The 24434-nt window shown below is 34.2% G+C and overlaps 1 protein-coding gene across 1 annotated transcript; it reads right to left on the bottom strand.

The window, feature by feature from the left end:
* Window positions 1–1537: 1537 nt before the first annotated feature.
* Window positions 1538–15423, bottom strand: LOC124363816 (39S ribosomal protein L21, mitochondrial-like). Its single transcript, XM_046819080.1, is given in 6 exon segments — window positions 1538–1678; window positions 3254–3275; window positions 3277–3412; window positions 5772–5940; window positions 7575–7710; window positions 15233–15423. Coding segments are annotated over 5 exon segments (498 nt in total). The 5' UTR covers window positions 7642–7710; window positions 15233–15423; the 3' UTR covers window positions 1538–1574.
* Window positions 15424–24434: the final 9011 nt, after the last annotated feature.

The following is a 24434-nucleotide window of genomic DNA, read 5'->3' as shown; positions in this document are numbered from 1 at the left end:
AGTCCCGTAACATTGCCCGATAGCGTTGACCATTTACCGTAACAGTCTGGCCAGCATTGTCTTTAAAAAAATAAGGGCCAATAACACCACCTGCCCAAATGGCGCACCAAACGGTAAGTTTTTTGTGAATGAAGGGGCATACCAACAAATTCTTTTGGGTTTTCAATCACTCCAAATCCGACAATTCTGTTTTGTTTGACAAAGCCGCATAACCAGAAATGAGCCTCATCACTGAAAAAAAATCTTGCCTGCGAAAGCTGGGTCACGTGTTATCTTATGTTGAGTCCCATTCAACGAAATCAAGACGCTTGCGTTAGTCTAATCGTTTCAGTTCTTGCACCAACTGAATCTTGTATGGATATAGGAGTAGATCCCTTCCGTAAAATATTCCATAGAGTTGAGTAGCAGATCGCTAATTGCTGCAACACGATGACGAATCGACACACACTTGGATCCTCTTCAACACTGATGAGCAACAGCATCAACAGCCTCTTCGGTCCTTACTGTGGCGGCGTCTCTGCCGATGCTTGTCAACAAGAGTGTGGGTATTACGAAAACGATTAACCAAAGCTCGAATACCTGACTCTGATGGACGATTATGAGGTCCGTAAATCGGACGAAGAGCTCGGTAAGTTGCCTGAACTGAACTGCGGTTTTCAAAATAAATTTGCACTATTCGCAAACGCTCTTCTTTTGTAAGTCATGGTTACTATACAATAATACGCACTAGACAATACAAATATCGAAATGAACATAAGATAATAAACAAAGATCAGCTGTTTTATTCAAATTTAATTGTTGTGTTTAATAGTGGTGCAACTTAAAAACCACACCAATAAAAAAATCACCCTTTATAAATAATATTTTGACTTTTTTTAATGCATAATATAGTTAATACTAAAAGGCTGGTAAGAAAACATTACGCATAAGTTGTCGTAGGATCAAACACGATAAGATATAAAACACATTGCACAGTGTTTTTCCGGTCCATATTTGTGTTAAAAAATTGCCAACATAATTTTAATTCTGTGTGAACTGATAAACTCATGAGAGACATGACATCTTATGAAGATGTGTAAGCTTAAGAAAATGAGTGCAAAGAAGAATTATTTTATGTAAGTAATACTGTGTAGGTAAACAGATCAGAACTATGAATGATTTATTTATTGCATTTTCAAACAGAACGGAAAACAGCAAAATGTATTCTCTTAACTTCATATCAACATAAACCTTATTAAACATTTATGTGCTGGTGTACTAGATATAGGATTAAAACAAAATTTAATTGGTTATGATTAACTTATTTGGTTATATCACTGAGAGAAAACTTCTTTTATCAATAAAAGACAACATTTCCTAGTTTAAAAAATAATCTTCGGTTGTTTGTTGGTAGAAAGTCTCAAATTCCACTGTCTATGTAAGAAGTAATAAAGGAAAAAGTAGCTCAATTCAACCAAACATTGCTTTTTTATGTTAATTGTGATACTAAAAAATGAATTTGTGAAAATACAGGAATACACACTAATAAAAATAAACATGTGATAAGCTAATTTATTTACATACAATTACAAAGACTAGTAAAACACTTGATTCAGGCCTTCAACATCTTTTCTCTCGTTGACTCTCCCAACAACCTTCACTTCATTGATGCGAATCATAGTCAGTGGGCTTCTTATGACTGCAACAAACAAATTCAATCATTTTACACATGACCAATTATACAAGATTTTTATTTAAAAGTCTTCACATGTATACAAAAATAATCAATTTTTTTCTATAGTTTATGACTGGTGTATTCAGTTTTTTTTAAATATTAGGATGCATAGAATGAATATAATGAAGCTAAAAAAGTAAGAAAGTCCTTGCTGCCAGACAAAAAAAAGATGGAAGATTATCCTTAGATGGATTAGAGATGGCACAATATAAAACCAACCCTTAAAACTTATATGTTGGTTGTCCTCGGACATCACGATTTTGCCGATCCACTCCTATATCAAACAGTATCCAACACTGTAATGACATCACTTTTACTTCATTTTCAATCGGTCTGCAATATTTTTCTGATTGGCCCTGTAAACCCACGTCATTCAATCGCATGGCAATTTTCCTTACACATTATTATGAACGTTAGGTTACATTATTTTCCACTTAGCAATGTGTAAGGAGAATCAGGTCCTTCACAAACGGCCAACCGTTGACCAATCCATTTTCTGTTAGGCCTAGGCCTACGCCATCATCACTATTAGTGTATAGTTACATTTGACGGTGTTGGAAGAACATCATTGCCATCACTTTATATATTTTTGTAAATACTACAATTACTGTCATTCTCTAACTCAGCAATAGCTTTGTCATCAGAAAGAAAATACACATTCAGTAACAACATATTGATTTACTAATGTGAACGCGCCTGAAAATAAGGTAAGGATACTTTATATAACAAGAACCAGACCATGACAATCATTCTCCAGCTATTGTCAGTAGTTCCTGAAAGTGCTGTGTGATCACAAATACCAACTGAAAACATCGCAGACCAGCTGAAAATGAAGTAAAAATTATGTCATTACAATGTCGGATGGAATGGCAAAATCACAATGTCAGACGAGTTGTTAATGAAACAATGTTACTACTGCAAAACCTGCTGAAAAATCCCGGTCTTGTCTTTTCTTCAGAATATCATGTGAATAGTTAGACTACATACGTTAGTATGTCCAATGTTAAAAAATGTCATATGATTCTACTCAGTTTGTTTACTAATTTATTTATTCTTTTACCATCTCGTTGCCATCAGGTTACCTATAAGACCAATGTAAAAATGTCCGCTAACATTCAGCCAAATCACATGGAGTGAGATGCACTATCAACAAACCCTGTTGCCTAGAATTGAAGCTTCATGCAAAATTTCTAGTCTATAGGTCAGTTAATTCCTGAGATATGTGGACAAACAGACAAAAATTAATGTTCACCAGCCTCTTGGTTTGTCTAACATTCAGCCATAAAGTAAGAAACATAGCTTAAATAAATGTTTTAAAATTACCCTTGATGACATACTGATATAAGCCAGTATTTCATTTTGTGCTACCATGTTTATGTCCTACATCATCAAACATGCTATCATGTTTGTATTCTTTTTATCTATTTATTACATGACTTTAATTAATAGAAAAGAATTTCTAGTTCAAATAAACCAGTCAAAAAATTGCTAATACAATTTAACTTTTGAAATATTACGACTTCGCTATGGATTACTTACAGTTAATTCTTCTATACTGTTTTCCGCTTGTGAAACCTGAACTTTGTCTTGACGTGGGACAAGTCCTTGTCTATCACAGTGGCAGTGACAGACACCAGCTCCGGTGGTAACACTGGACGGCCAATCAGCGTGAAGTCGGAGCCTCCTACCAAACATAACCTGCCCAACAGAACAATATGAATTCCTAACACTTGAAATAATAAACAACTATATTACATACAAACTGCAACTTTGATTATATTTTCAACATTAACCCTTTTAGTTATATGATTAGAAAACAGTACACTTGTTCAAACGTTTTAGGATTTTGGTTCTGATGTTTAGGACCTCTTACTTTTTAAAGTTCAGATGCAACCTAATTATATGAAAGAATTCAGCATCAACTAATTATGCAACACAGTAAAAAATACATTTGTTATTGATGCATGAGTGTTGTTATACTATGCATCAGAGGACATGGAGCAGGTACTACTATTTAAAATCTAATGCAATTTATTATTTATTTCAATCAGTAAAAATTTTAGATTTGCTTTAGAGTTTCCTGTAGTTAAGACTGATAAACAAGTCTGAAATCACAAAGCCCATAATTCCTCTTGCTAATCTATTTTTCCTTTCAATCTTCAATTCCTTTTCAATTTTTTCCAGAAATAGTCAAGGCCAGTAAGACGGTGAGGATTTTTAAAGATGTATTTTTTTTTATTAAGAGAATTTCATACACATTGTATCAAACTAAAAAGGATCACCAAAAATTTTAATTTTAAATGGTTGCAATTAGTTTGAAGAAAATCTATAAAAAATGTGGGTCATTTACAGTTGTCACACAAATACAAATATATAAAAAGAATTTAGATACTATACATTTTACCATTTTCTAGCACTTTCTCTATAGGATTATCCTAAAAAGAAAACCAGTCTTTTTTAGTAATTTGAATAAAACTTTATATTGTAAAAATTAGGATACATAATAAAACAGCTAACTGTAGGGTGTAACCTATGAGGATGGTCTGAAAAGTTACCAACCTCAACATGAAGATGGCAGTACTTGTAAATAAAAGCTACTGAATTTTATTGACATCTGTTGACAGTTACTAACCAAAGTTTCAGCCATTGTGGACGCGCAGTTTTTATGTAACAGTCGTTCGAGTAAATCAATGTGAGTTTTTTTTTGTGAAAATGAACAAAACTGAGTATTTCGCTATCATTAAATATTTGTTCTTGAAAGGCAATACATCTTCGCAAATCAAAGGTGAGTTGAATTCTGTGTATGGGGACTCTGCACCATCTTTTACCACAGTGGATATTTGTGGGCTGCTGAATTTTAAACGTGGCCGTAAGAGCTTGGGAGACGATGAACGTTCGGGAAGTCTAAAAACTGCAACAACTGACAAAAACACTTCCAAAGTTCACCTAATGGTGCTAGACAACCACCGATTGAAAGTGAGAAAGATAACAGAGGTTATGGACGTGTCAAAAAAAAGTGTTAGTCACATATTAAATCAATATTTAGGCAAGAGAAAGCTGTCTGTGTGATGGGTGCCCACGTTTACTCATGTTAGGCCAACATTTCCCAACGCTCTTTTGGTGCAGTTTAGGCAAAATAAATCCAAATCTTGGTGCTGATAATTACTGCAGATGAAACTTGGATACACCATTAAAAGCCCGAAACAAAAATATACAGTCCAAAACAGTGGATTGCAAAGGAAGAACCTGCTCCAAAAAAGCAAAAAACAGTTTTGTCAGCTGAGAAAGTGATAGTGACACTGTTTTTAGGGATAGTCATGAAGTTATTTTAATCGATTATCTTCAAAAAGGAAAAACCATTACAGGAGCACACTACGCATCATTACTTGACAAAGATGAAGGCAGAACTACGGAAAAACATCCACATTTGCATAAAAAGAAAATCCTGTTTCACCAAGACAACGCACCATCTCACACCTTAGCGGTTGCCATGGCGAAAATCCATGAATTACAGTTTGAAATTGCTTTACAATCCACCTTACTCACCAGATCTAACCCCAAGCAACTTCTTTTTGTTCCCCCATCTCAAAATTGCGCTCCAAGGACAAAGATTTTCGTAAAATGAAAAGGCAATTAATTACCTTTGTAACAATTACAAAAGGTATTTGCAGAGTACTATTTGGGCGAGTTACAAAGAACATCGCTGAGAGAGAAGTTTGTAGAGTTAGTTACAAGAAGACTATGTTGAAATATATAAAAAATTTCAGAAATAATGTCATGTACCTTTGTTAAGTCAGAAACTTTTCAGACCACCCTTCTATGTCACCTGAAACGACTTCAATTGAAAACTTTTGAGATTACTCTATGAAATAATTTCTATTTACAGGTCTAATGGTTTATGGTCCGTAAAGATTCATTTCAGTAAAGTAACGTCCTTCAGTACAATTACAAATTTGTTTAATATTATCAAGATTGATTAATTACACTGTTTCATAGAGTATACTTAACTGAGACAACAAAAACCCTATTGTTACATATTTATAAGAATAAGATGCACAAACCTTTTCAAAAATTGATTTCGTCACTAATTGTTGGAGGCCAGGGACCATGGATAATGATTATGTCTTCTTGGGTGACTATAAACTGCTTGCCAGCAACATGAATGACGGCAAACAATCGCCCTTCTTCTCCTCGTGCCAACTGATTGTTCACCAGAGCTATTGTTTCTGTAATTACAAAAAGACTATTTGATTCTAACATTTTTCATTTATATATGATGCAGAGCTATCTGTCATAATTCTTCTGTCCATTTGGAATATAAATTATAACATGAGAAGTAGAAAGTGAATAAACTTGTTATTTTACGGCCAAAAATTTCACAGGTGTGGTAGGTGAAACATAGTCTTGTCTATTTAAAGGCATATTCGTAAAAAAGATACAACATTTTTTTAAGAACAAAGGAAATGTCATTATCCAGAGTTGGCTCCATTGAATCATGAAAGAATAAAATCTTAACAGGATAACCTCAGATAAAAGATTACACAGGATGTCTAACAAATCCTTTGTCCGATATTTTAGTATATGGATAAAATAAAAGTAAACCTAAAATGAGTGTTTCTTTCTCAAAAACACTTTCAGTATTCCCTCTGGCTGATCTTTTTACAAAAACCTAACTTTGTAATTACCCAATACATTTCAACCTTTTCAATAATAAAGGCTATAGCAAACAATTCAAGTTGAGCTCACTTTACAAATTACATAGTGTGGTGGCCACTAAAATTTCAAATTTTTTCACAATACAACAATTTAAAAGAAACCATCTTACAAAAGCATGTTTTTCAGTAAATTTACCACAGTATCAAAGTTATTTTTGCTTCTTAAAGAAATTGGACTATTTATAAGGAAATTGTAACAATAAATATGTTCAACTAGGGTCACCCATATTTTGGAATGAATGATAAAATATCCAATAATACAACAATTACAAATAACACTTTTATCTGTATTTAATTTTTTAAAGAATTACAGTTATTAGTTTACACGTTGCATCTAACACCTTTTACTCATCATCATATGTCATCATAGTCCACCTGACTCATTGGACAACTAAAACTGTTTTTTTCCTGCTCAGAGGGTTCTGCGGACATAAGCAAATCATCATATATACAACCGCCATTGGATCTAAATTTATTGTTAGGCTACTGAAATAATGTGATATACCGAATAGTGAGTTCAGAGGACGTTGCTTGTTTTTTCTACATGCTTGGTTTTCTTTTTATTTGTCCCGTTTTGTAAAATATTTAATCGTTGTTGTTGTTTTTTTTTTTTTTTTTTTTTTTTTTTGTATAAAATGTGCAAAATAACATGTTTTCTAACAACATAATAAATATTATAGCTTTTTCATTGAACCTCAAAAACCTCTCCACTGGTAATGGCTATGGTTGAAACAAACAGTAAGAATTACTCATGAATTAGAAGCTACATCCAGTATCCAAGTAGGTAGTGAACGTCGACACCACCATTCCAGTCGGGTTTCCAAAACAAAACATCAGCATACTTGACAGAAATAATATTGAGAAGCCACTGGAATTATAAAGCGACCTACGAGTTCAAGCAATAAAATGTAATGGTTACAGATGAAATCCCTCATGCTAGCCTGAATCAGGAGCACATCTATCTTGCAACTGAACTGTCAAGGTCCTACATGAATTAACAATGAAAATGTATTTATTACAGAGCTGATTAAACTTAAAACCGGTTATTGGAATAAGTAGATTTTACTTTGGTTGGTTTCAAATCTCAATCGTACAGGATGTAAGAAAGAGAGGTTAAGTAGGAGCCTCCCATGAACATTTTTCACCTTTAGTATACTCGTTATCCTCTTGTCTTGTGTCCTTAAACTTCTTCTTGTTTAAGAGGTATGCCATAATCCTTAACGTTTGTCCTTAAGTGAGCTTTTTGGAGCCAGGAAATGTTTGTTTTCTCAATTATTGGCACTGAAAAATAAAAACAGTTTCATATTAAAACTATATATAAATTGCATAGATACACAAATTATTTTCCTATCTATAAAATAATCTTAAACACACTGTAAATTAATGTTTTTGTACATGTAGGCTATGTGTTTTAGTTTAAATAATTTTTTATCCTAAATATTGTTGGCATGCATCTTCTTAGAGTAGAGCTTGTCGTTTGATTAAAAGCTGGCTGTGTTGGAGGGCATCGTTGTTGCAGCCCATAAGAACAATATTATATTCAAAACACATTTTCAACCTTATGTTTATAGTTATAGAATTATAGGAGATGTCTCATCTTAAAGATAAGGTTTTATACTCACCCAAAAGTTTCTTAGTTTTATTAATATTTTTAATGGTTATTCAGAACAAATCTCCAACTTATGTACTTCATCATTTAAATATTCCAAAAGTATACACTTTATAAGAAAAACTAAGAAGCGTTTGGAAGCTTATTAGTCGTACCTTTTAAAATAAGACATCTCCAATAATGCTACAATAAAACACAAACGTGTTAGAGTGTATGCGTGAGCTGTAGAGAAGTGAATTTGACTTTTACTCCATGAAAACAATATTAAATCTCATGCACTTTTATGTCCTTATTTTTTTATTATAACTTTATAGGAGACATCTCAATTTAAACATATGACTAATAAACTCCAAAAATGATTTTGAGTTTAAAAAAATTAAAATTTAAAAATATTGAAAAAACTTAAAAAGTTTTAGATGCATATTAATGATATTTTAAGTAAGATGTCTCTCAAATTTTATTACTACATAGATGCATGAGGTTGTAATATCACTTCCTTTCGGGAGGCATAAAACATGAACCAATCATCATAATGATGTGTAATTTTCACAGTAAGTGAAATGAAGTCTGTTCTTTTTAATAATGTAATGTGTTCAGGTTTCAAGTGAGAAAATCCCTATTCTTAGCTAACTGTTTCAACTATGGAGTGTCTGTAGGTAAGGACACTATTTTAACAAGCTATGGCAAACAGCGGCAACCATCTTGAAATCTGCCATTTTAGATTCAGGTAACTTAGAACTTTTTCAACAAGAAAGGGGTTCATGCAAATTATTTTTGGGTTAGGGTACGATAAGCGGACCCGTTTTTTATTTCAAAATTGACAAACGATATTAGGCTACTTAATTCATAACCATCGACATAATCAATCGATACTGATTAATTATTTTTAACAAATAACTTAAATAATCTATATCAACAGCTGTAAACACTTTCAAATAATACAAGTAGGGTAATATTTCAATTTTACATGAGTAACATTTGATTATTAAAAATGGCGGTCAATGAAAAAAAAAAACTACACGGCATTGCTTTGAAAAATGATTAGTAACAATCGTTGATTGATTTGTGTACTTATCAGTAGTAACAATAGTTGATTGATTTGTGTACTTATCAGTAGTAACAATAGTTGATTGATTTGTGTACTTAAAGACCTGTTTTTTCGTGGCTTCAACATGTTGGAATCGTACCGAAAAACCCATCATGTAAAATTTGTGGGAAAGAGACAACTGTAACTGTGAGAGGAGCAAATATGGTCGCCTTCAGTTTTCATAATTTTGGTTATAATAATTTGCTTGATCACTCTAAACATTAAATTCATATTTTAATTTAAAACATATGATTGTTATTGAGGACTGTAGATACTTTTATATCGATCAATAGTCTAGAATTTGAGATGCGAATATTAGGTATTGATAATTACATTATTCAATATCGTACCCTACCCTTATTTTTAACTACCTATTAAAAGGAATGTAGATTTGCAATTTGTTTTAAGACTTCTTCATTTGTTTAGGAGTTATGAACTTCCAACTGGCGGACTTTAACAAGGTAAAAATAGCCTAAAAGTACTTTAATTATTTTCATCAAATAAATTGAAGTTGATAACCCAATTATAGCTCAAAATGATCAAAACATGTATTGTATTATATTTTCACACAAAGCTACATTCAATGTTTTATTCCCCCTTAAAAAAAAAACTTTGAACAAAATAGTTAACATGGGATAAGTATAAAAGCAATTGCACCCCCTCACTCTGTCATCATTATGGAGTATGAAAAATTGAGCTGGGTGTTTTTTTTGAGAGCATTAAACATATCACAAAAGGGTCATTCCATGCGAAATCAAAACCAATTCTACACTATGAATATTGAACCTTGAACACTCTCAGATTTTGTATGATTTTTTTTGTTTATTGTGTTCTAACAACCCAAGAAATAGTTAAAATCCAAAAATTTCAAATTTTTTGGGCTTTTTCGTTTTTTGAGTTACAGGCATTTTAAAAAGCCAAAAAAATACAAGTTTTCAGTCAATTTAACGATTATTTAAAAACGAACCTAGGTTCCCAAAACTATAGCACCTAGAGAGCTAAAATTTTGTAAGCATTCCCTCTTCCTCTTGAAATTACCCCTTCAATTAGATGTATCACATGATACTATGTTACATACATTTACAAATTTTCAAAAATATTCAAAAAAATTTTATTGAAATTCCCTAAAATACGTTTCCTTTGGATTTGAATCAGGAAAAATTAATATGTATTGCTCATTATCATTGACTACATACATGCAAAAGTTTTCAGGAATGGGGTGTAAATTGGGTTCATGTTTAAAACAATTTTTTTTACTACTGAATAACTCTGCCGGTTTATGTGTGCGTGGAGCTGCTTCTGGGCTACACATACTAATTCCTCGGGACATATAAACTGATATGAACCTAAATTATTTAAAATAGCATACCTTTTTATAGACTCCTGGTTTTTAGTTGAACTTTTTTAAAGTTATTTTGATTAACTGCTAAAATCAATCCTTTAAAAAAATATTTTTAAGAGGGTTTTAAAACAAAAATAAATAAAAAAAATATATTATAATGAAAATGTGTAATATGCCTAACACCACTTAACCTATTGTTTGTTTTTGTCATTCTTTTGCTCAAACATGAAACCCAATTTTTAATTCTGTGACAGAAATACCTAGGTTATAATCTTTTGCAGTGTTTTTTTTCTTTATTTAAAAATAACAATACTAATAGTTTATGTATGCGCCACACACTTCATGTTATTTACTAATTTCCCTGTATTACTTTTTTTAGAATTTTTAAAATATTTAATGCTAAGTATAGGAAAGTAATTTACATATTTACACGGTTACAACTCTTTTATTACCTGGATCTGGGAACACTACTTTACATTAATTCTTCTTAATCTTTGTTAGATAAAATTTCCATAGCTATTAGAAAGAGCCTCTTCATTTCTTTCAGGTGTCAACAGAATATGTTTCTTCCGGTATGCTGTCCGTTTGGGTCCCACTGCATGTTGCCAAGAGCGTATTTCCTGGCACATCAAGTATATCTTCATGGCATGTTGGATAAAAAAAAGAAGAATTGCTGGACCTATTTGGGTGCAAAAAATTAAATTTTGTAAATGTCATTAGTTTTTCCTTTTCAATGCACCCAAGCCACCAAGAGTCATCATATGCCCACAGTCACAAAAAATCCGCCTTGAAATTTTTCCAAAGTCAGTTGGGATTTATTAACTTTAACGGTTGTCACAGCATCATTCAAGGTATCCAACAAAGCATAAAAATAGTAAGGCTTGAGACGATTAATTTTGATATTTCTTGTATGGGGTTGAAAACGAAATGAAACTTTTGAGTGCCTGGTGATTTGCTTTTACTTCACTATAATCGAGGCACTGCAACAATTCTTTCGGTCTGCTTTGGTAGTCCTCTATCTGTGGATTACTGAAAATCAATGCTTCTTATATTTGTCACAGCAAAATTATACTAGTTGTTTAGGTGTGAGGATTTGTTGGTCATACGGTCTTTTGTAAGCTGGCTTTTTAGCAGCAGCTAGCCGCTTAACAGTTCCCGCCAAGGCCATCGCATTGCACTCTTGTTCCAGTGGAGTATGTTGCGAAGAATTGCCTCTCATGCCTCCACAATGAAATCGTGCCATTGTTGAAAACACAAGTTGTAGAAGTTTTTCTTGTTTCTTGTACTGTTGGCAGCGCTGGCCGTCAGAAAAGTTATTTTAACTACCTTGAGCGTAAAAGGCAATCTATCTTTTTAAATTTCTAAGTAGTTTTTTCTGGAAAGACGTAGAGAGGCTTCTGTATTATGTTATTCTAAGCATTCCTGAGATAAAAACTATACTGTAAGTGTTTCAATTTTCTCCCTCGGCCATTCTATTTGTAATAATTGATTAAAAGGGTGCAAGGTTGCTTGGGATGTGGTCCACTGGAAGGATTGTATTTCCATCTTGTTCAACAATCGCATAATTTTCACAGCAAAATCACAATTTAACTACCACGTGACCTTCAGTCAAATATTACCTTTTATTTCGACAGTAGTATTCTTTTCTGTTGGTTGGCTATAAATGAATGAGTTTTTTTGAGTTTTCATAAGTTTGTTATTCTCCCAAAAAATCACTCAATAAAATCAACCGTCACTTTATGAATGATAGACTACAGTATTTCCATCAAACACCTATCCACAGTTACCCAACCTTTATAAAGGTTACATCATCAAACATTACATCATTATAATGTGGTAGTCAAATAGTTCCATTTTAATTTAGTAATACCAGGGGCATTCATTACAAACACATCCATGTAACAATGCTGATAAGGTGGATTGCACATAATCTTGGCCAGGTCGCAGGAAATGATTACCGGATTTTATGAGTAGTATTTCAATCATCAAATTTCAAATCTTGCAATTTTATGCATCCATTTCATCATCAGCTTAATGTTTTTGGTGCCAAGGAACACATACACATACAGTGTAGTGTCCCCACTTTTCCCTCTCCTTCCCCAGCCAAAATGGCAGTTTTTGGGCTTTAAGTCACAAAATTTTTGAGAAACCAATCAGGTGATTGTTTTCGCCCTCCTGGGAATTTTTCCTTGAATCAACCTGGTATATTTCATGGCAATTGGCCAAAACCAATCTTTTTTGTTGTCATCTGGCGTTTTCCTTCTTTATTTCCTGATTGTTACAAATAATCTTTTTTTTTTTTTCACCGGTCATCAATCTGGCTAAACTTCATCAGGAATTATAAGAAATCTTTTACAGATTCCAGGCGGTACCTTCACTAAGAGTTCTTCCCAGGTTTTTGGGTTAGGGATTGAAAGAAATCCCCTTTTTCCTTGTACCAACTTTTTAGCTTGTATCTAGTCCATGTAAGTATGAAACTTCAAATTCCTTTTTTCCAATTTTTTTTGACAACTCCCCACTTTTTAGGTAAAATAGACCAAATATTGTTATTTTTTTTTTTCACTTCTTTTATTTGAACTGGCACATTTTTCTTTAACGCTGTTGCAAATAACATCTCTATTATTCTGACTCGTCCAATAAGCTCAACAACTTCCTTGTTGGTTTTGACTCCTGGCAATAAGTATCTTTTCTTTAAGCTAACTTTAATTTTATCCAATTTCTTTATTGGTGTAGCTTGGTACATTAAACTTTTTCTTCTTAAAACTTAAGGGGTTGACTCGCCGATTAGTTTCCAGTGATTTATTTAAATAATCTAAAGGAAAAAGGATTGTGGATCAGTAAAAGATTCATCCAATTTCGAAGTTCCAGTAGTTTGCAAAACCTCCTTCATCTGTTTTGTAAAGATTCATAAATCTTTTTCCGACATGTATCACAAATTTTCATGCCACTAATAATTCCTAAATCTAAAGAACACATCCAGTCAGTTACCATTCGTAGCGAATTTTTGGCACACATTTTCTTATGTTTATCAGTTTTAAAAGGGTTAACAACATTTTGAGGAAATAACTGCCGCAGATTCTTTTGAGATGCCATTTTAGTTATAAAAAAGTTCTTTTTTTTTAATGCAAGTTAATATTAATATATTTTTTTAACTAGAGATTTTTTAGTTTAAAAAATATTTTGCTAAATGTGATTTATATTGCCTGTGAATGTATAATTATTTATAAATATTTGTAGAGGTACAGTACCTGCTTCACATTATAATTTGCAATTTTATTGGCACCAATAAAAAAAACACACAACCCGCAAATCACTTGTAACTATATACACTAAGAATAAGTTTTTTAAACCGTATTAATGTAACACTTTTATAACTAAGACTGAACAAATCATAATATAAGATTAAAAATGTGCTGAGATTTTTACACAACCAAGACAACAGGCAACTGGCTTGTCTGGTGCAACTGAAAAGCAAGTTGTAACATGGAAAACTACTGACTGACAGGGCACAGCAAATCAAGTTTGTGACGTGAAAACCACTGACTGGGCCACTGCAAAGCACGTTGTCATTTCAGGTTGCCACATTTTTCTCTATGAATGCATTCTTGGCAAGTGGGCCTGGTTTTATACACAAAATCATAATAAAATAATATTAATTAATAAAACTATATAAAGAATATATATATATAATATACTATAAAATTAGCATGTACAAGCCTATATATTTTAATATCATATTTGTACTTGCTATTTAATTATAATATACAATGAGTTGTTAAAAAGTTTTGTTAAAGGAATTATTTTTCAAAACCAAGTTTTAACTAAACAGAGTCTTAAAAAGGTATGCTAATTAAAATTAATTTAGGTTCATATCAGTTCATATATGTCCCGAGAATAGTATGTGTAGCCCAGAATCAGCTCACAGCACTACATAACCGGACAGGTATTCCAGTAGGAAAAAAATTGTTTTAAATATGAACCCCATATTACACACACCCCATCCTGAACACTTTGCATGTATGTAGTCAATGATAATGGGCAATACATATATTTTTCCTGATTCAAATACAAGGGAACGTCTTTTAGGAAATTTCCAAAAATGTTTTTTGAATATTTTTGAAAATTTGTAATGTATCTAACATAGTCATGTGATACCGACTCTAATTGAATGGAATACTATTCAAGAGGGGGGGAAAGAGAAATGCAACAAATTTTAGCTCTCTAGGTGTCTATAGTTTTGGAAACTAGGTCATTTTTTTAAATAATCGTAAATTGACTGAAAACTGTATTTTACCTTGGCTTTTTTAAATGCCTGTAACTCAAAAACGAAAATGCCCAAAAAATTTGAAATTTTGGATTTTAACTATTTCTTGAGTTTAGAACATCATAAACAAAAAATCATCCACAAATCTGAGAGGTCCAGGTATCAGTACCAAAGGTTGATTTGTAATGGAATGACCCAAAAATGTTTTACAGTTTTTTTACGATTTTGTAGAAGTTGGAACGACTTTTAAAATATGGGGTCATGAGAGGGTTGTTGCCGGGGCGGAGGGTGGTATAGAATTAAGTTATGTATTTTATACTTAAATTGGAAGAACACAAGAACAAACTGTCTGCAAAATTTCATTACATTAAGGTTCAGAGGAAATTGTTTGAATCACCAAAATCCTAATGAACCCTATGGCTATATAACGTTATAAAAACTGAACGGCCTCGTATTGAAGACCTGTCCTAAAAATACAATGAATTTCTTATGGTTACCAACCTTCGCCTCCAAATCTTGAAGCTACTTGAATTACTGATCCATCTAACAATGAACTTTCTGGCCATATTTAATACTGGTCCTTACATGTAAACAGCGGATAAAACAAGAAGCCATCGTACCAACAATCAGACAAAAACAAACAAACAAATTTCCACATAACCTAAAATTCTAATCGACCTAGCCCTACTCCTTACGCCCAATCAGCAAAGTTTAAAAAAGTATGCCATGTGTGCGCGTTTTTTTTTATTTGCATGCTTTAAGTTATTTTACTAAGCTGCTTCATTGTTCTCTATTTTTTGTATTTTGTTCTTATAACTTACATTATTTAACTGTTTTTCAGAGGGATAAGATAATTTTGGGTGGGGGGGGGGGGGGGTGGGGGGGGGGGGGGGTGGGGGGGGGGGGGGGTGGGGGGGGGGGGGGGTGGGGGGGGGGGGGGGTGGGGGGGGGGGGGGGCAATTTTAACATAATCATCAAAATACTACTCGTTTTATATGTTTTTACTTGTGTTAATTTAATCACTGTAAATATGAGCAAATACTTTATTCAATTCACCCATTCAAAAATATATTTTATTTTTATTTGACGCTATTCTTATTAATCATTCGGCCTTATTTGAGCAAAGGTTATCAAAATGTATTGGTGGCCTTCTTCGTGAAGAGCAAAGTTTGTACAAATTTTAAATATTTAGGTCTATTTGTTTAACAGAAAAAATCTTAGATCTTTTCCTAATGGCTTGAAGGAGAGGATCTGCTTACGCCTAATCCTTGTCATTTAAGACCTGCAGGAAGACGTACAGATTCTTGGATTTTATTTAAGTTATTTTCTTTGAACAATCGATCCTTTATGCATAATCGTCCAAAATTTGAACTGAATGTGCGTAACTATAGTACACCACTACATCCATCTATAATAGTATAGCCAGTAAAGACGAATGTAGTTTCTAGCTTCCTCTGATGATAATCCAAGCTATCACCAGCTTTTGTGCAGACCATGCCATCCAGAAATCCTTTCACCAGTCAAGACCCTAGAGGCTGCTATAGTGAGAGGACCGGATCTATCACGAACATAAACCCTCCGCGGGGCACCAATCTGTACTCTTGACAGCTCTAACACGTCAGAGCTGCTGCTGGTTGTGGTTGAGGAAGATATTTTAACTTAAACGTTTCCATTACATATAAAATCTTGTACCCATGAAGATTATAATATCAAAGATAACTCATTAGAAAGTATTACACAACTCTAACAACTCAATTTGTTTAAAGTTGGAATATCGGTTGTTATTAAGGAACAAGAAAAAAACAAAACATTGTTTCATATATATATATATATATATATATAACAGATTATCAATAAATATAAAATTAACTATGTCCCACACTAATAACTAATATAATGGTTTATTGCTTCGAACAAAAACATACATACAAAATATATATATATATATTTATATATATATATATATATATAATATAGACAGAAAATTAAGAGGATATCAACAAGTAATAAGACTTCAAAGTTGTCAAGCCAATTATGAAAAATCTCTCGGTTTCTGTCTCATCTGTGCTGCACTAATCTAAATTTTCTTGGCCGGAACAGGAAATTATCATTGACCAGGTTACATCATTATCGATCTATATGAAGTAGATATCCTCTTGAGGATTGTTATCCTTATTGTATAATCCCTGTCTCCATAAATACTCTCCGTTGGATCGAGGTTTGTATTCTACGAACAGGAATGTCACCAGGTACTTTTACTTGATGGCGAGATATTCCTAGCATTCCTGAAGTCACTAATGATTATTGTGAGAAATTCCTGTCACTCACCATACTTATCTCGATGCATCAGAGCCGGAAGTACGTGGACTCCAGGGACGTTTTTGCTGAGCAGCCTCTAACTGGATAGCGATATATCTTCAGACGTCCTGTAGATGGACGATTGTGGAAGAAACCTCCATTGTCACACACCGTCCGGAGTGGCTGCACTAGGTCTAGGATCTTTGGCCATACAACAAGGGCATTGTTGAATAACTTTAACGATCCCTGAGTCTATACACCATCCTAGTCTTTAAAGAAGAATCACTATTTCTGAAACTGACTTCGAAACTATTTTCGAAGCAATGAGATTAGATGATTAAGTGAGATTAGCGGATTTAATTCTTTCCTAAATACTGGTTTATAAATATTAGGATGAAACCCATTATCCAACAAGAGGAACCCATTATTACAACTATTTTATCCAGTTAGAAAGAGTAGAGTATATTTAGATAATACAGCCTGTAAGGAAGTATAAAAGTTCGCTTTAGGGACGGAATATAATCTCATAAAATTCTACGTAATGTTACTTCGTGTCTAATAGATAAAATAAAGTAGAAGAAATGTCTAGGTAGCCTAAATGTAATCATAGGCACGTTTACTAAAACCGTTTACCATGCACAAACTATACATCTCGGTGAAGAGATGATGACGATTTTTCAAAGGAAAACACAAATTCGAGACCTGATTTTGAAATTTCAAGAATGAAAACCTGATCACGACCGTATGAAAATAAGAGCAATTTCTGTAGTTAGTGGTAATTAATTTAAAGCGGCCACATGAAGAGCCGATTACAGAAGATAATTCCAGGATCTGCAGTGCCTGCCCGGGGTGGTGTGTAGACTTGATGTGGGCGCTCCACTTACATAAGCCCTGGGGCTGGTCCGATCCTGGCCACTTTTACCCATCACGCCGACCCGCCACTGCCTCCTGAGCGTCAAGGGTGTCCAGCGTTACATCATCGGTTACTGTAGGGTTGACCGCCACACTTTCTAAGCCACCAACTAGATAACATCCGCGAATTCTGTAATTTTTGTACATTCTCCTAGCACCGTCCTCCTCCACTCTCATATTTTTGTCTTCGACAATTTTTTAACTTTTAGTTTTTTCAAGTCATGGAACCAATACTATAACCACCTTTCTTTATTGTCCCAAATCAGGAATCAAAAACGTATTGGTCCTTGACTTCTTAGTATCTACACTTGCAGTAATTCCATCTAAATCTTGCTAAGAGTACTCCAGACTACGTGTCTTGTAATACGCTTCTCTGCGGATGGAGAGGAAAATCCCATGGAAGGTCAAGCAATCATCGTACCCGATATTACCACGTATAAATTAATTAATGCTCAATTTCATGTCTAAATCCAAATTGTTTCTTGAAATATCCTGCGCACAGACATACAGAATACAAATGTTGTCAGCCTTCTGAGTGTTAGGCTTCGCTAACGCTCAGCTAAGGAAGAGATTCACTAAGGACAGATTGTTGAAATTCGAATATGTATTTGCTTCACAGGACATTCTTTATAGCGTCTTTTGATTGATTAGGTTTTAATAGTAGGCCTTATTGGGTTAATGGGAAAGTGAAAAGGGATACAGCAGAATGAACAGATTAACCGCATTATATCAATATGAAGAATCAGTCAATTATGTTACAGATTTTTTATTTTATACCATCGGGCGCCGCGATGCTACTTAGGCTCTGTGTAGGTAGCAACTTTGGAATTTATTATATAGGTATAGGTCGTAAAGTAGCCTGTGACCTTTCCACATCCTAACAACTATGGCAATATATTGCGAATAAAAAATAAAACCTGCTCATTCTTATACAAAATGTAAATAAAAAAAAGATTCCAGGGCAATTTTTGTCATCAACATGAAGATGACGTAAGAAATAAAAAAAAACACAATAAAATTAGAAAAAACTTTTTTAATTAAAAAAGTACTACCTACTGTTTTTGTCGACAGTTACTTGTTGACCAAATCAAATCTCGAGCAGACAAAATGTTTAAGTCAACTTATGTAAATTTTATAATTATATTATGAACGAAGAACGTTATAATATATGATAAATGGTGAAATTTTGTTTTATATTAAAATCTGTAACACTGATCCTAAGGTATTCCATATGCTTATATCATCCGCAGACGAATCATTATGAGTCCCAACTCCATCTTTCAAATGCCAAATTGAATCAGTTATTTGTTGTGCCATGCGGGAGTGAGTAGGCGCTGCCCCTGACCTGCGGCCTTGAGAGAAAGCGGAAGAGTCACTCTCACGGCCCGAGCAAGCCATTGACTTTGCACTCACATTCATGGTAGTTTCGCTACTTGAACTCGTCTGGGTGGCCTATTGATGGTGTTTGCTTGGAGTTTTGTCTGCACCGGAAGTAAAAGATAGTAAATCTGAATTAATTATTGGGGAATAGCCTATGGCCGAGTGGTCTAAGATATTGAACTTTAAATCTGAGTTAGAGATAGCGCAAGTTCGAATCCTGTCTGGGATCGTAGCAATTTTTATCAGCACTATGAATTTTGTACTGTCTTGACTCTCGTTCTTATTCTGTTTGATAAGATCCTCGCACAGGCCATGAGGAAGGTAAAAAGGGATCGCCTCTCCTTTTGTAAAAAAATACATCATTAATTACAGGGATATACTTGAATAATTTAGTTCCCTCAGGAGGGTATATTTTAGATATACAGTATCCTTCATAAGAGCATTAAACATTTTAGAAGATTCAGAAAGAGAGCCACACAATAAGTTAATAATATACTTCAATACTAAGTTTAAGATCAGTTAAAACGTAAGTTCTTAAGTGAAGTGTTGAATATTAAATTAAAGTTGAGATTGTGAAATTAGTACTTTAAAAATGATCGAGCAGAACCAGCTATCTTTATGGATGATGTTTTTCTGGGGCAACTCTACAAGATTTCCATGGATGTTTTTGATGGGACCAACATGTTCATAGCATACCTATGTGCTAGAATTTCCTCAGGCATGCACGTATAGCCTCGCGCGCACTACGACGGAACGGACTTAACGGAAGGACACGACAGAATTTTTCAAATATGAATAGTATTGATTGTTATGGAGATGCGCGCACTTGGACGGACGGGACGGAAGAGACGCGTCGGACGCGTCGGACGTCAAGTCAGATTATCTGAAGAAAAGAACTTTTGAACAAATTCTGCGCGTCGGCTCCGTCGGCGACGTCGGGTCCGTCCCGTCCGGTGTTGTAAGCGCACACACCTCAGACGGAACGGAAGGAAATTTTCTCTATTCCAGCTATATCTTCTGAGCCAAAATGGATGTCTCCAAGTTAATTTTTCTTGTTCAAAACTACACCGAGCTGTACAACATGCGTCATCCTGAATATTTTAACGTCAATAGAAGAGAGAATTGTTGGGAAGAAATCGGTTACGATGAAAAAACTTTTCATCGTCTTCTATCAAATCTGGGAATAACGTATCAAACTCCCCCAAAGCTAACCTTTTAGTGTTTATGTTATGTACCCAAAACCTGGCTTTTCTTCGTCTTCTCTCTGCCTCTTCTTCTTCTATTACGAATGCAGCAACAATAATTAATTCTTCATCTAAGCACTGAAGCATCTTTGACATGTTTTAACACAGATTGAGAACTTGATTAAAACACCCAAGTCGAGTCTGGCGTGGCGCGGCGGTTCCGTCCTAATGCGCGCACCCTATCTTAAAATTTCCAATCGTCCGTTCTGTCGTTTCCGTCAGTTCCGTCCGTTCCGTCGTAGTGCGCGCGAGGCTATAAGCCTTTTGATTGCACCAACTATCAAAATTCTGTTCCCCAAAAATTTTAAAACTTACTTTCTAAGGCATCCTCCATTCTTATTTTGTGTTTGGCGTGAGACTGTGGGGGAGTTATGCCAAAAGCTAAATGGATAGTGCCTTCAGACTTATCTACCAGATTAATCGTCAAGCTGAATTACAGAGAGTCGTGAAGGGAAGCTGTTGAGGAGTTGAGGTTACTGAATTTGCCTTGCCTCTGTGTGTATGATGTCATCAAGATGTACCTTGGTAAGTGGCGGGGACGTTCACGAGTATGCCATTAGATACAACTTTGGAGTTGAACAGTTCTGATTGATGCTGTCTCAATATCTACAGCAACAAGTTGGTCAGATTGGTCAACAAGCTCCTTGGTACACACACACAACAATGCTACAATCTATACCAATTCAAAATTCGTCTTAAACGCTTTTTGGCGTCTAAAGCTTTTTACTCTGTTGACGAGTTTATGATGAGCCTTAGGGATGTAGATGTACGGAAAAGACTGGATTAGCGTGGATGTGTGACAAGTTTGATTGCAAGTGAATGTATATGTAAGGGCCATAACTATAACATTAACGATTGCAGCACAATATAAATTGTGAAAATGCATTAAAGAGATTATTATCATGATCACAAGAATACCTAGGGTACAACAATCTTTCTCCTCCACCAACTATTAATAGGCAATAATCAATAAACATTACACGATCACCTCTACGGATATATATTAACTACTTTAATAAGGTAATACTTAGAATTAATTAATTTCTTAGTTAAAATATAGTTTTGTGAATGATTAGTTGACATTTATTTGTTGTAATGTCTTTATTGTCTAGACGTTAGCCAAGGCCATCCATAAATACTGGAGAGAAGGACTGTCAAAATTTATATTTTCTCTGTCTGTCCGCACTTTGTCTCGAGAAACTAATTGAAGTATAGGCTTAAATTTTTGGATAAGATTTTATTACTATGTATGCAATATCAGGTTTATGATGGTGCATGGCCCTCCATGGGATTTGGCTGAGCAAACCCGAAATTTATACAGTATGTTAAAGGAACGGGGGTAGTTGTAGACTTGGAAGTATGTGTATTTTGCTAACACTCAATCGAATAGCAAAATTTTTCATATTATGATTGCCAGTTTCACTCTCAGAAATTTTAGTCACTTCTACATAAGCAAGTTTAATAAACGATATAGTGAATATCTGTTACGGTATTTGAAATTTAGATTTCTAGGCCTATATAGGCAACATCGGGATACATTCTTTATGTATCACCATGGGACTTTGCTGAGTGTTAGCAAAGCCCATTACTCAAGGTGACGTCTCGAGCTACATGCAATTGCCTATTCATAAATAGGCAACATTGACGTTCAATGATGGCGCATGTCCATTCATGGGATTTGGTTGAGGGAATATATTAAGAATGAATGAAGGTTTGAACGTGAAGTTTGGATAAAACCTCATTTCTATATAGGCAAGATCGATGTCCATTCAGTATATATCTCCCATTTTGCCAGGATGCCGTCAAAGGTAAATTCATTCATTATCTTCAAACAGCGGTGGTGGTGTTTCTGTGGGGGGGGAGGGGGTAGAGACAGAAGTTCTCCTGCCATAATTACAGGTAAATTTGAGACCTTTTAGGTAGTAGTTAGGCTAAGGGAGCTTTTTGGACAATGGGATGAATCATATCCTATCAGTATATAGTAGAGATAACGTCCATAGCTTCGAAACTTATGGAATTCTGTTACGTGACACATTGTCCAGCGTACTCATAGCCTTCCAAGTTATACTTTGAATATTACTAACTAATAACATACATTTATAATTGATATTGTAGTCTGAGAAAGTAGCTATGTTGAACTCGGTCCTGTTTGTACAACAAAGCGCTAACTGAGCGCGGCGCTGTAAGAGACTTGAACGCCAGTCTGCACAGAAGGCGTCTCGTACCGACCGGCGAATTCACCGAAGTGTTGTTCACACGTTACCCAGCCAACATGCGAAAAGTGTTGGAGCGCGTTCCCTGGGTTGTGGAAACTGGATTTCCGGCCTGTGGGAAGTGGGCCCACTCTCGGTTACCGGGTCACCAACACAATACCCGACATTAGGCATTAGGCGATTCTATCCCGCTCGTCCCTCGTCTGGCTTTGTTATCTTTGGTAATAGTGCCGCTGATAAGCACAATATGCACTTTAGGAAGTTCACAGACCGAACTGTTGTGATTGTTCGTAACATATTAGGATGCACGTTATACAGTTCTCTTAAGAGAATGGGGTTGATTGAGAATACAGACGATGATTATGAAATTATAGCCTACCATACAATTAGCCTATGCGTCTGAAAAACGCTTTGTGTGCATTATTCGCCACTTATAAGCAAAAACTCTAGCTATTTTGCGTATCCAAGAAAAACGACATTTCTCTACATTAAGACATTTACTAGAAATGCTCCAATACTGCGGCAATTAATGTTTAACCACGTGTCGTATGTAAAATAACTTATTTATTTAGTTTTAGTTAAAACTGCCTATCTCTATATTTTGTAGTATATCGCTATAAAATGTATCCAATCAAATTAATGACACAACATTAAAAAGTTTTGGAAATTAAAAGACATGTAAAACAATGAGTTAAATAAATGTTTAGAGGTAATGTGATAAAAAATATCAATCACCGAAATAAATTGCCAATTTTATTAGTTTTTAATTCTTCATCATACTAATTAGGTATAATTGGTGACATTTTATTCCCATGTTTGTACTAATTATAATTATAGATTCTATGTATTTCGAAGAACGCAGATCAAATTAGGCAAGTACGAGTGCAGAGATGTGGGCGGAGTAATTCAATTCCTCCACCTCCGCTTATGACGTCAAGGTGGTAGGGTTGTATTTTTCTTGAAAGAAATAATGGTCATTAATCAGTAGTCAAGGTACTATAATACTGTAATTTAATAATTGGTTAACGTAGACGAGACAAGGTTATATTATTCAGAATGATTAACAAAAATAAATCTATTTGATCTAACATTTTATAGCTGCAAAAGCTCGTAGTGAAAATAATGCATTTTACCACCATAAGTACAATGTAAAACTTCTAACACTTTTTGCCCTTATTTTTGGTTGAAATTAGTTTCTATTTAAAAGTATATATACTGTTTTGAATATTTAAGCAATAAAATACAAAATATTTGAGATTGTTTTTCTAAATAACTGATAAGATATCGAAACATAAGGGTTTTTATGAGTATTAAACAGGAAAGAAAGAAGTAAGGGCTTAAAAGTGTTTGAAGTTTAACATTGTTCTAATCTAATCAGGTAAAAAGCATAGTCGTTTCACTTTAGCCGGCTCTCAATATCGTCATAAAGAAATGGGTTTTGAGTGAGCGCTTTGGTTGATTTGGTGTTATTTGTTATTCAGTAGAAGTTTCTAGAGTGTACTAAAGAGACAGTGTCTTTTTTGGGTGCACTTTAAATGTTTTGTTATCAGTAATGGATTAGTCCTCTTTCCAAAACTCTGAACATAATTCATCAACAAGACAAGACAATGCCTCGCTGAAGCCAAAACTCTGACCGCTCATTCTAGAAAGTGCGAT

This window comes from Homalodisca vitripennis, chromosome 5 (genome assembly GCF_021130785.1).
Source record: "Homalodisca vitripennis isolate AUS2020 chromosome 5, UT_GWSS_2.1, whole genome shotgun sequence".
NCBI lineage: Eukaryota > Metazoa > Arthropoda > Insecta > Hemiptera > Cicadellidae > Homalodisca > Homalodisca vitripennis.
Note: the sequence above shows the minus strand (reverse complement) of the source record. Positions and strands in the feature narration are given on the sequence as shown.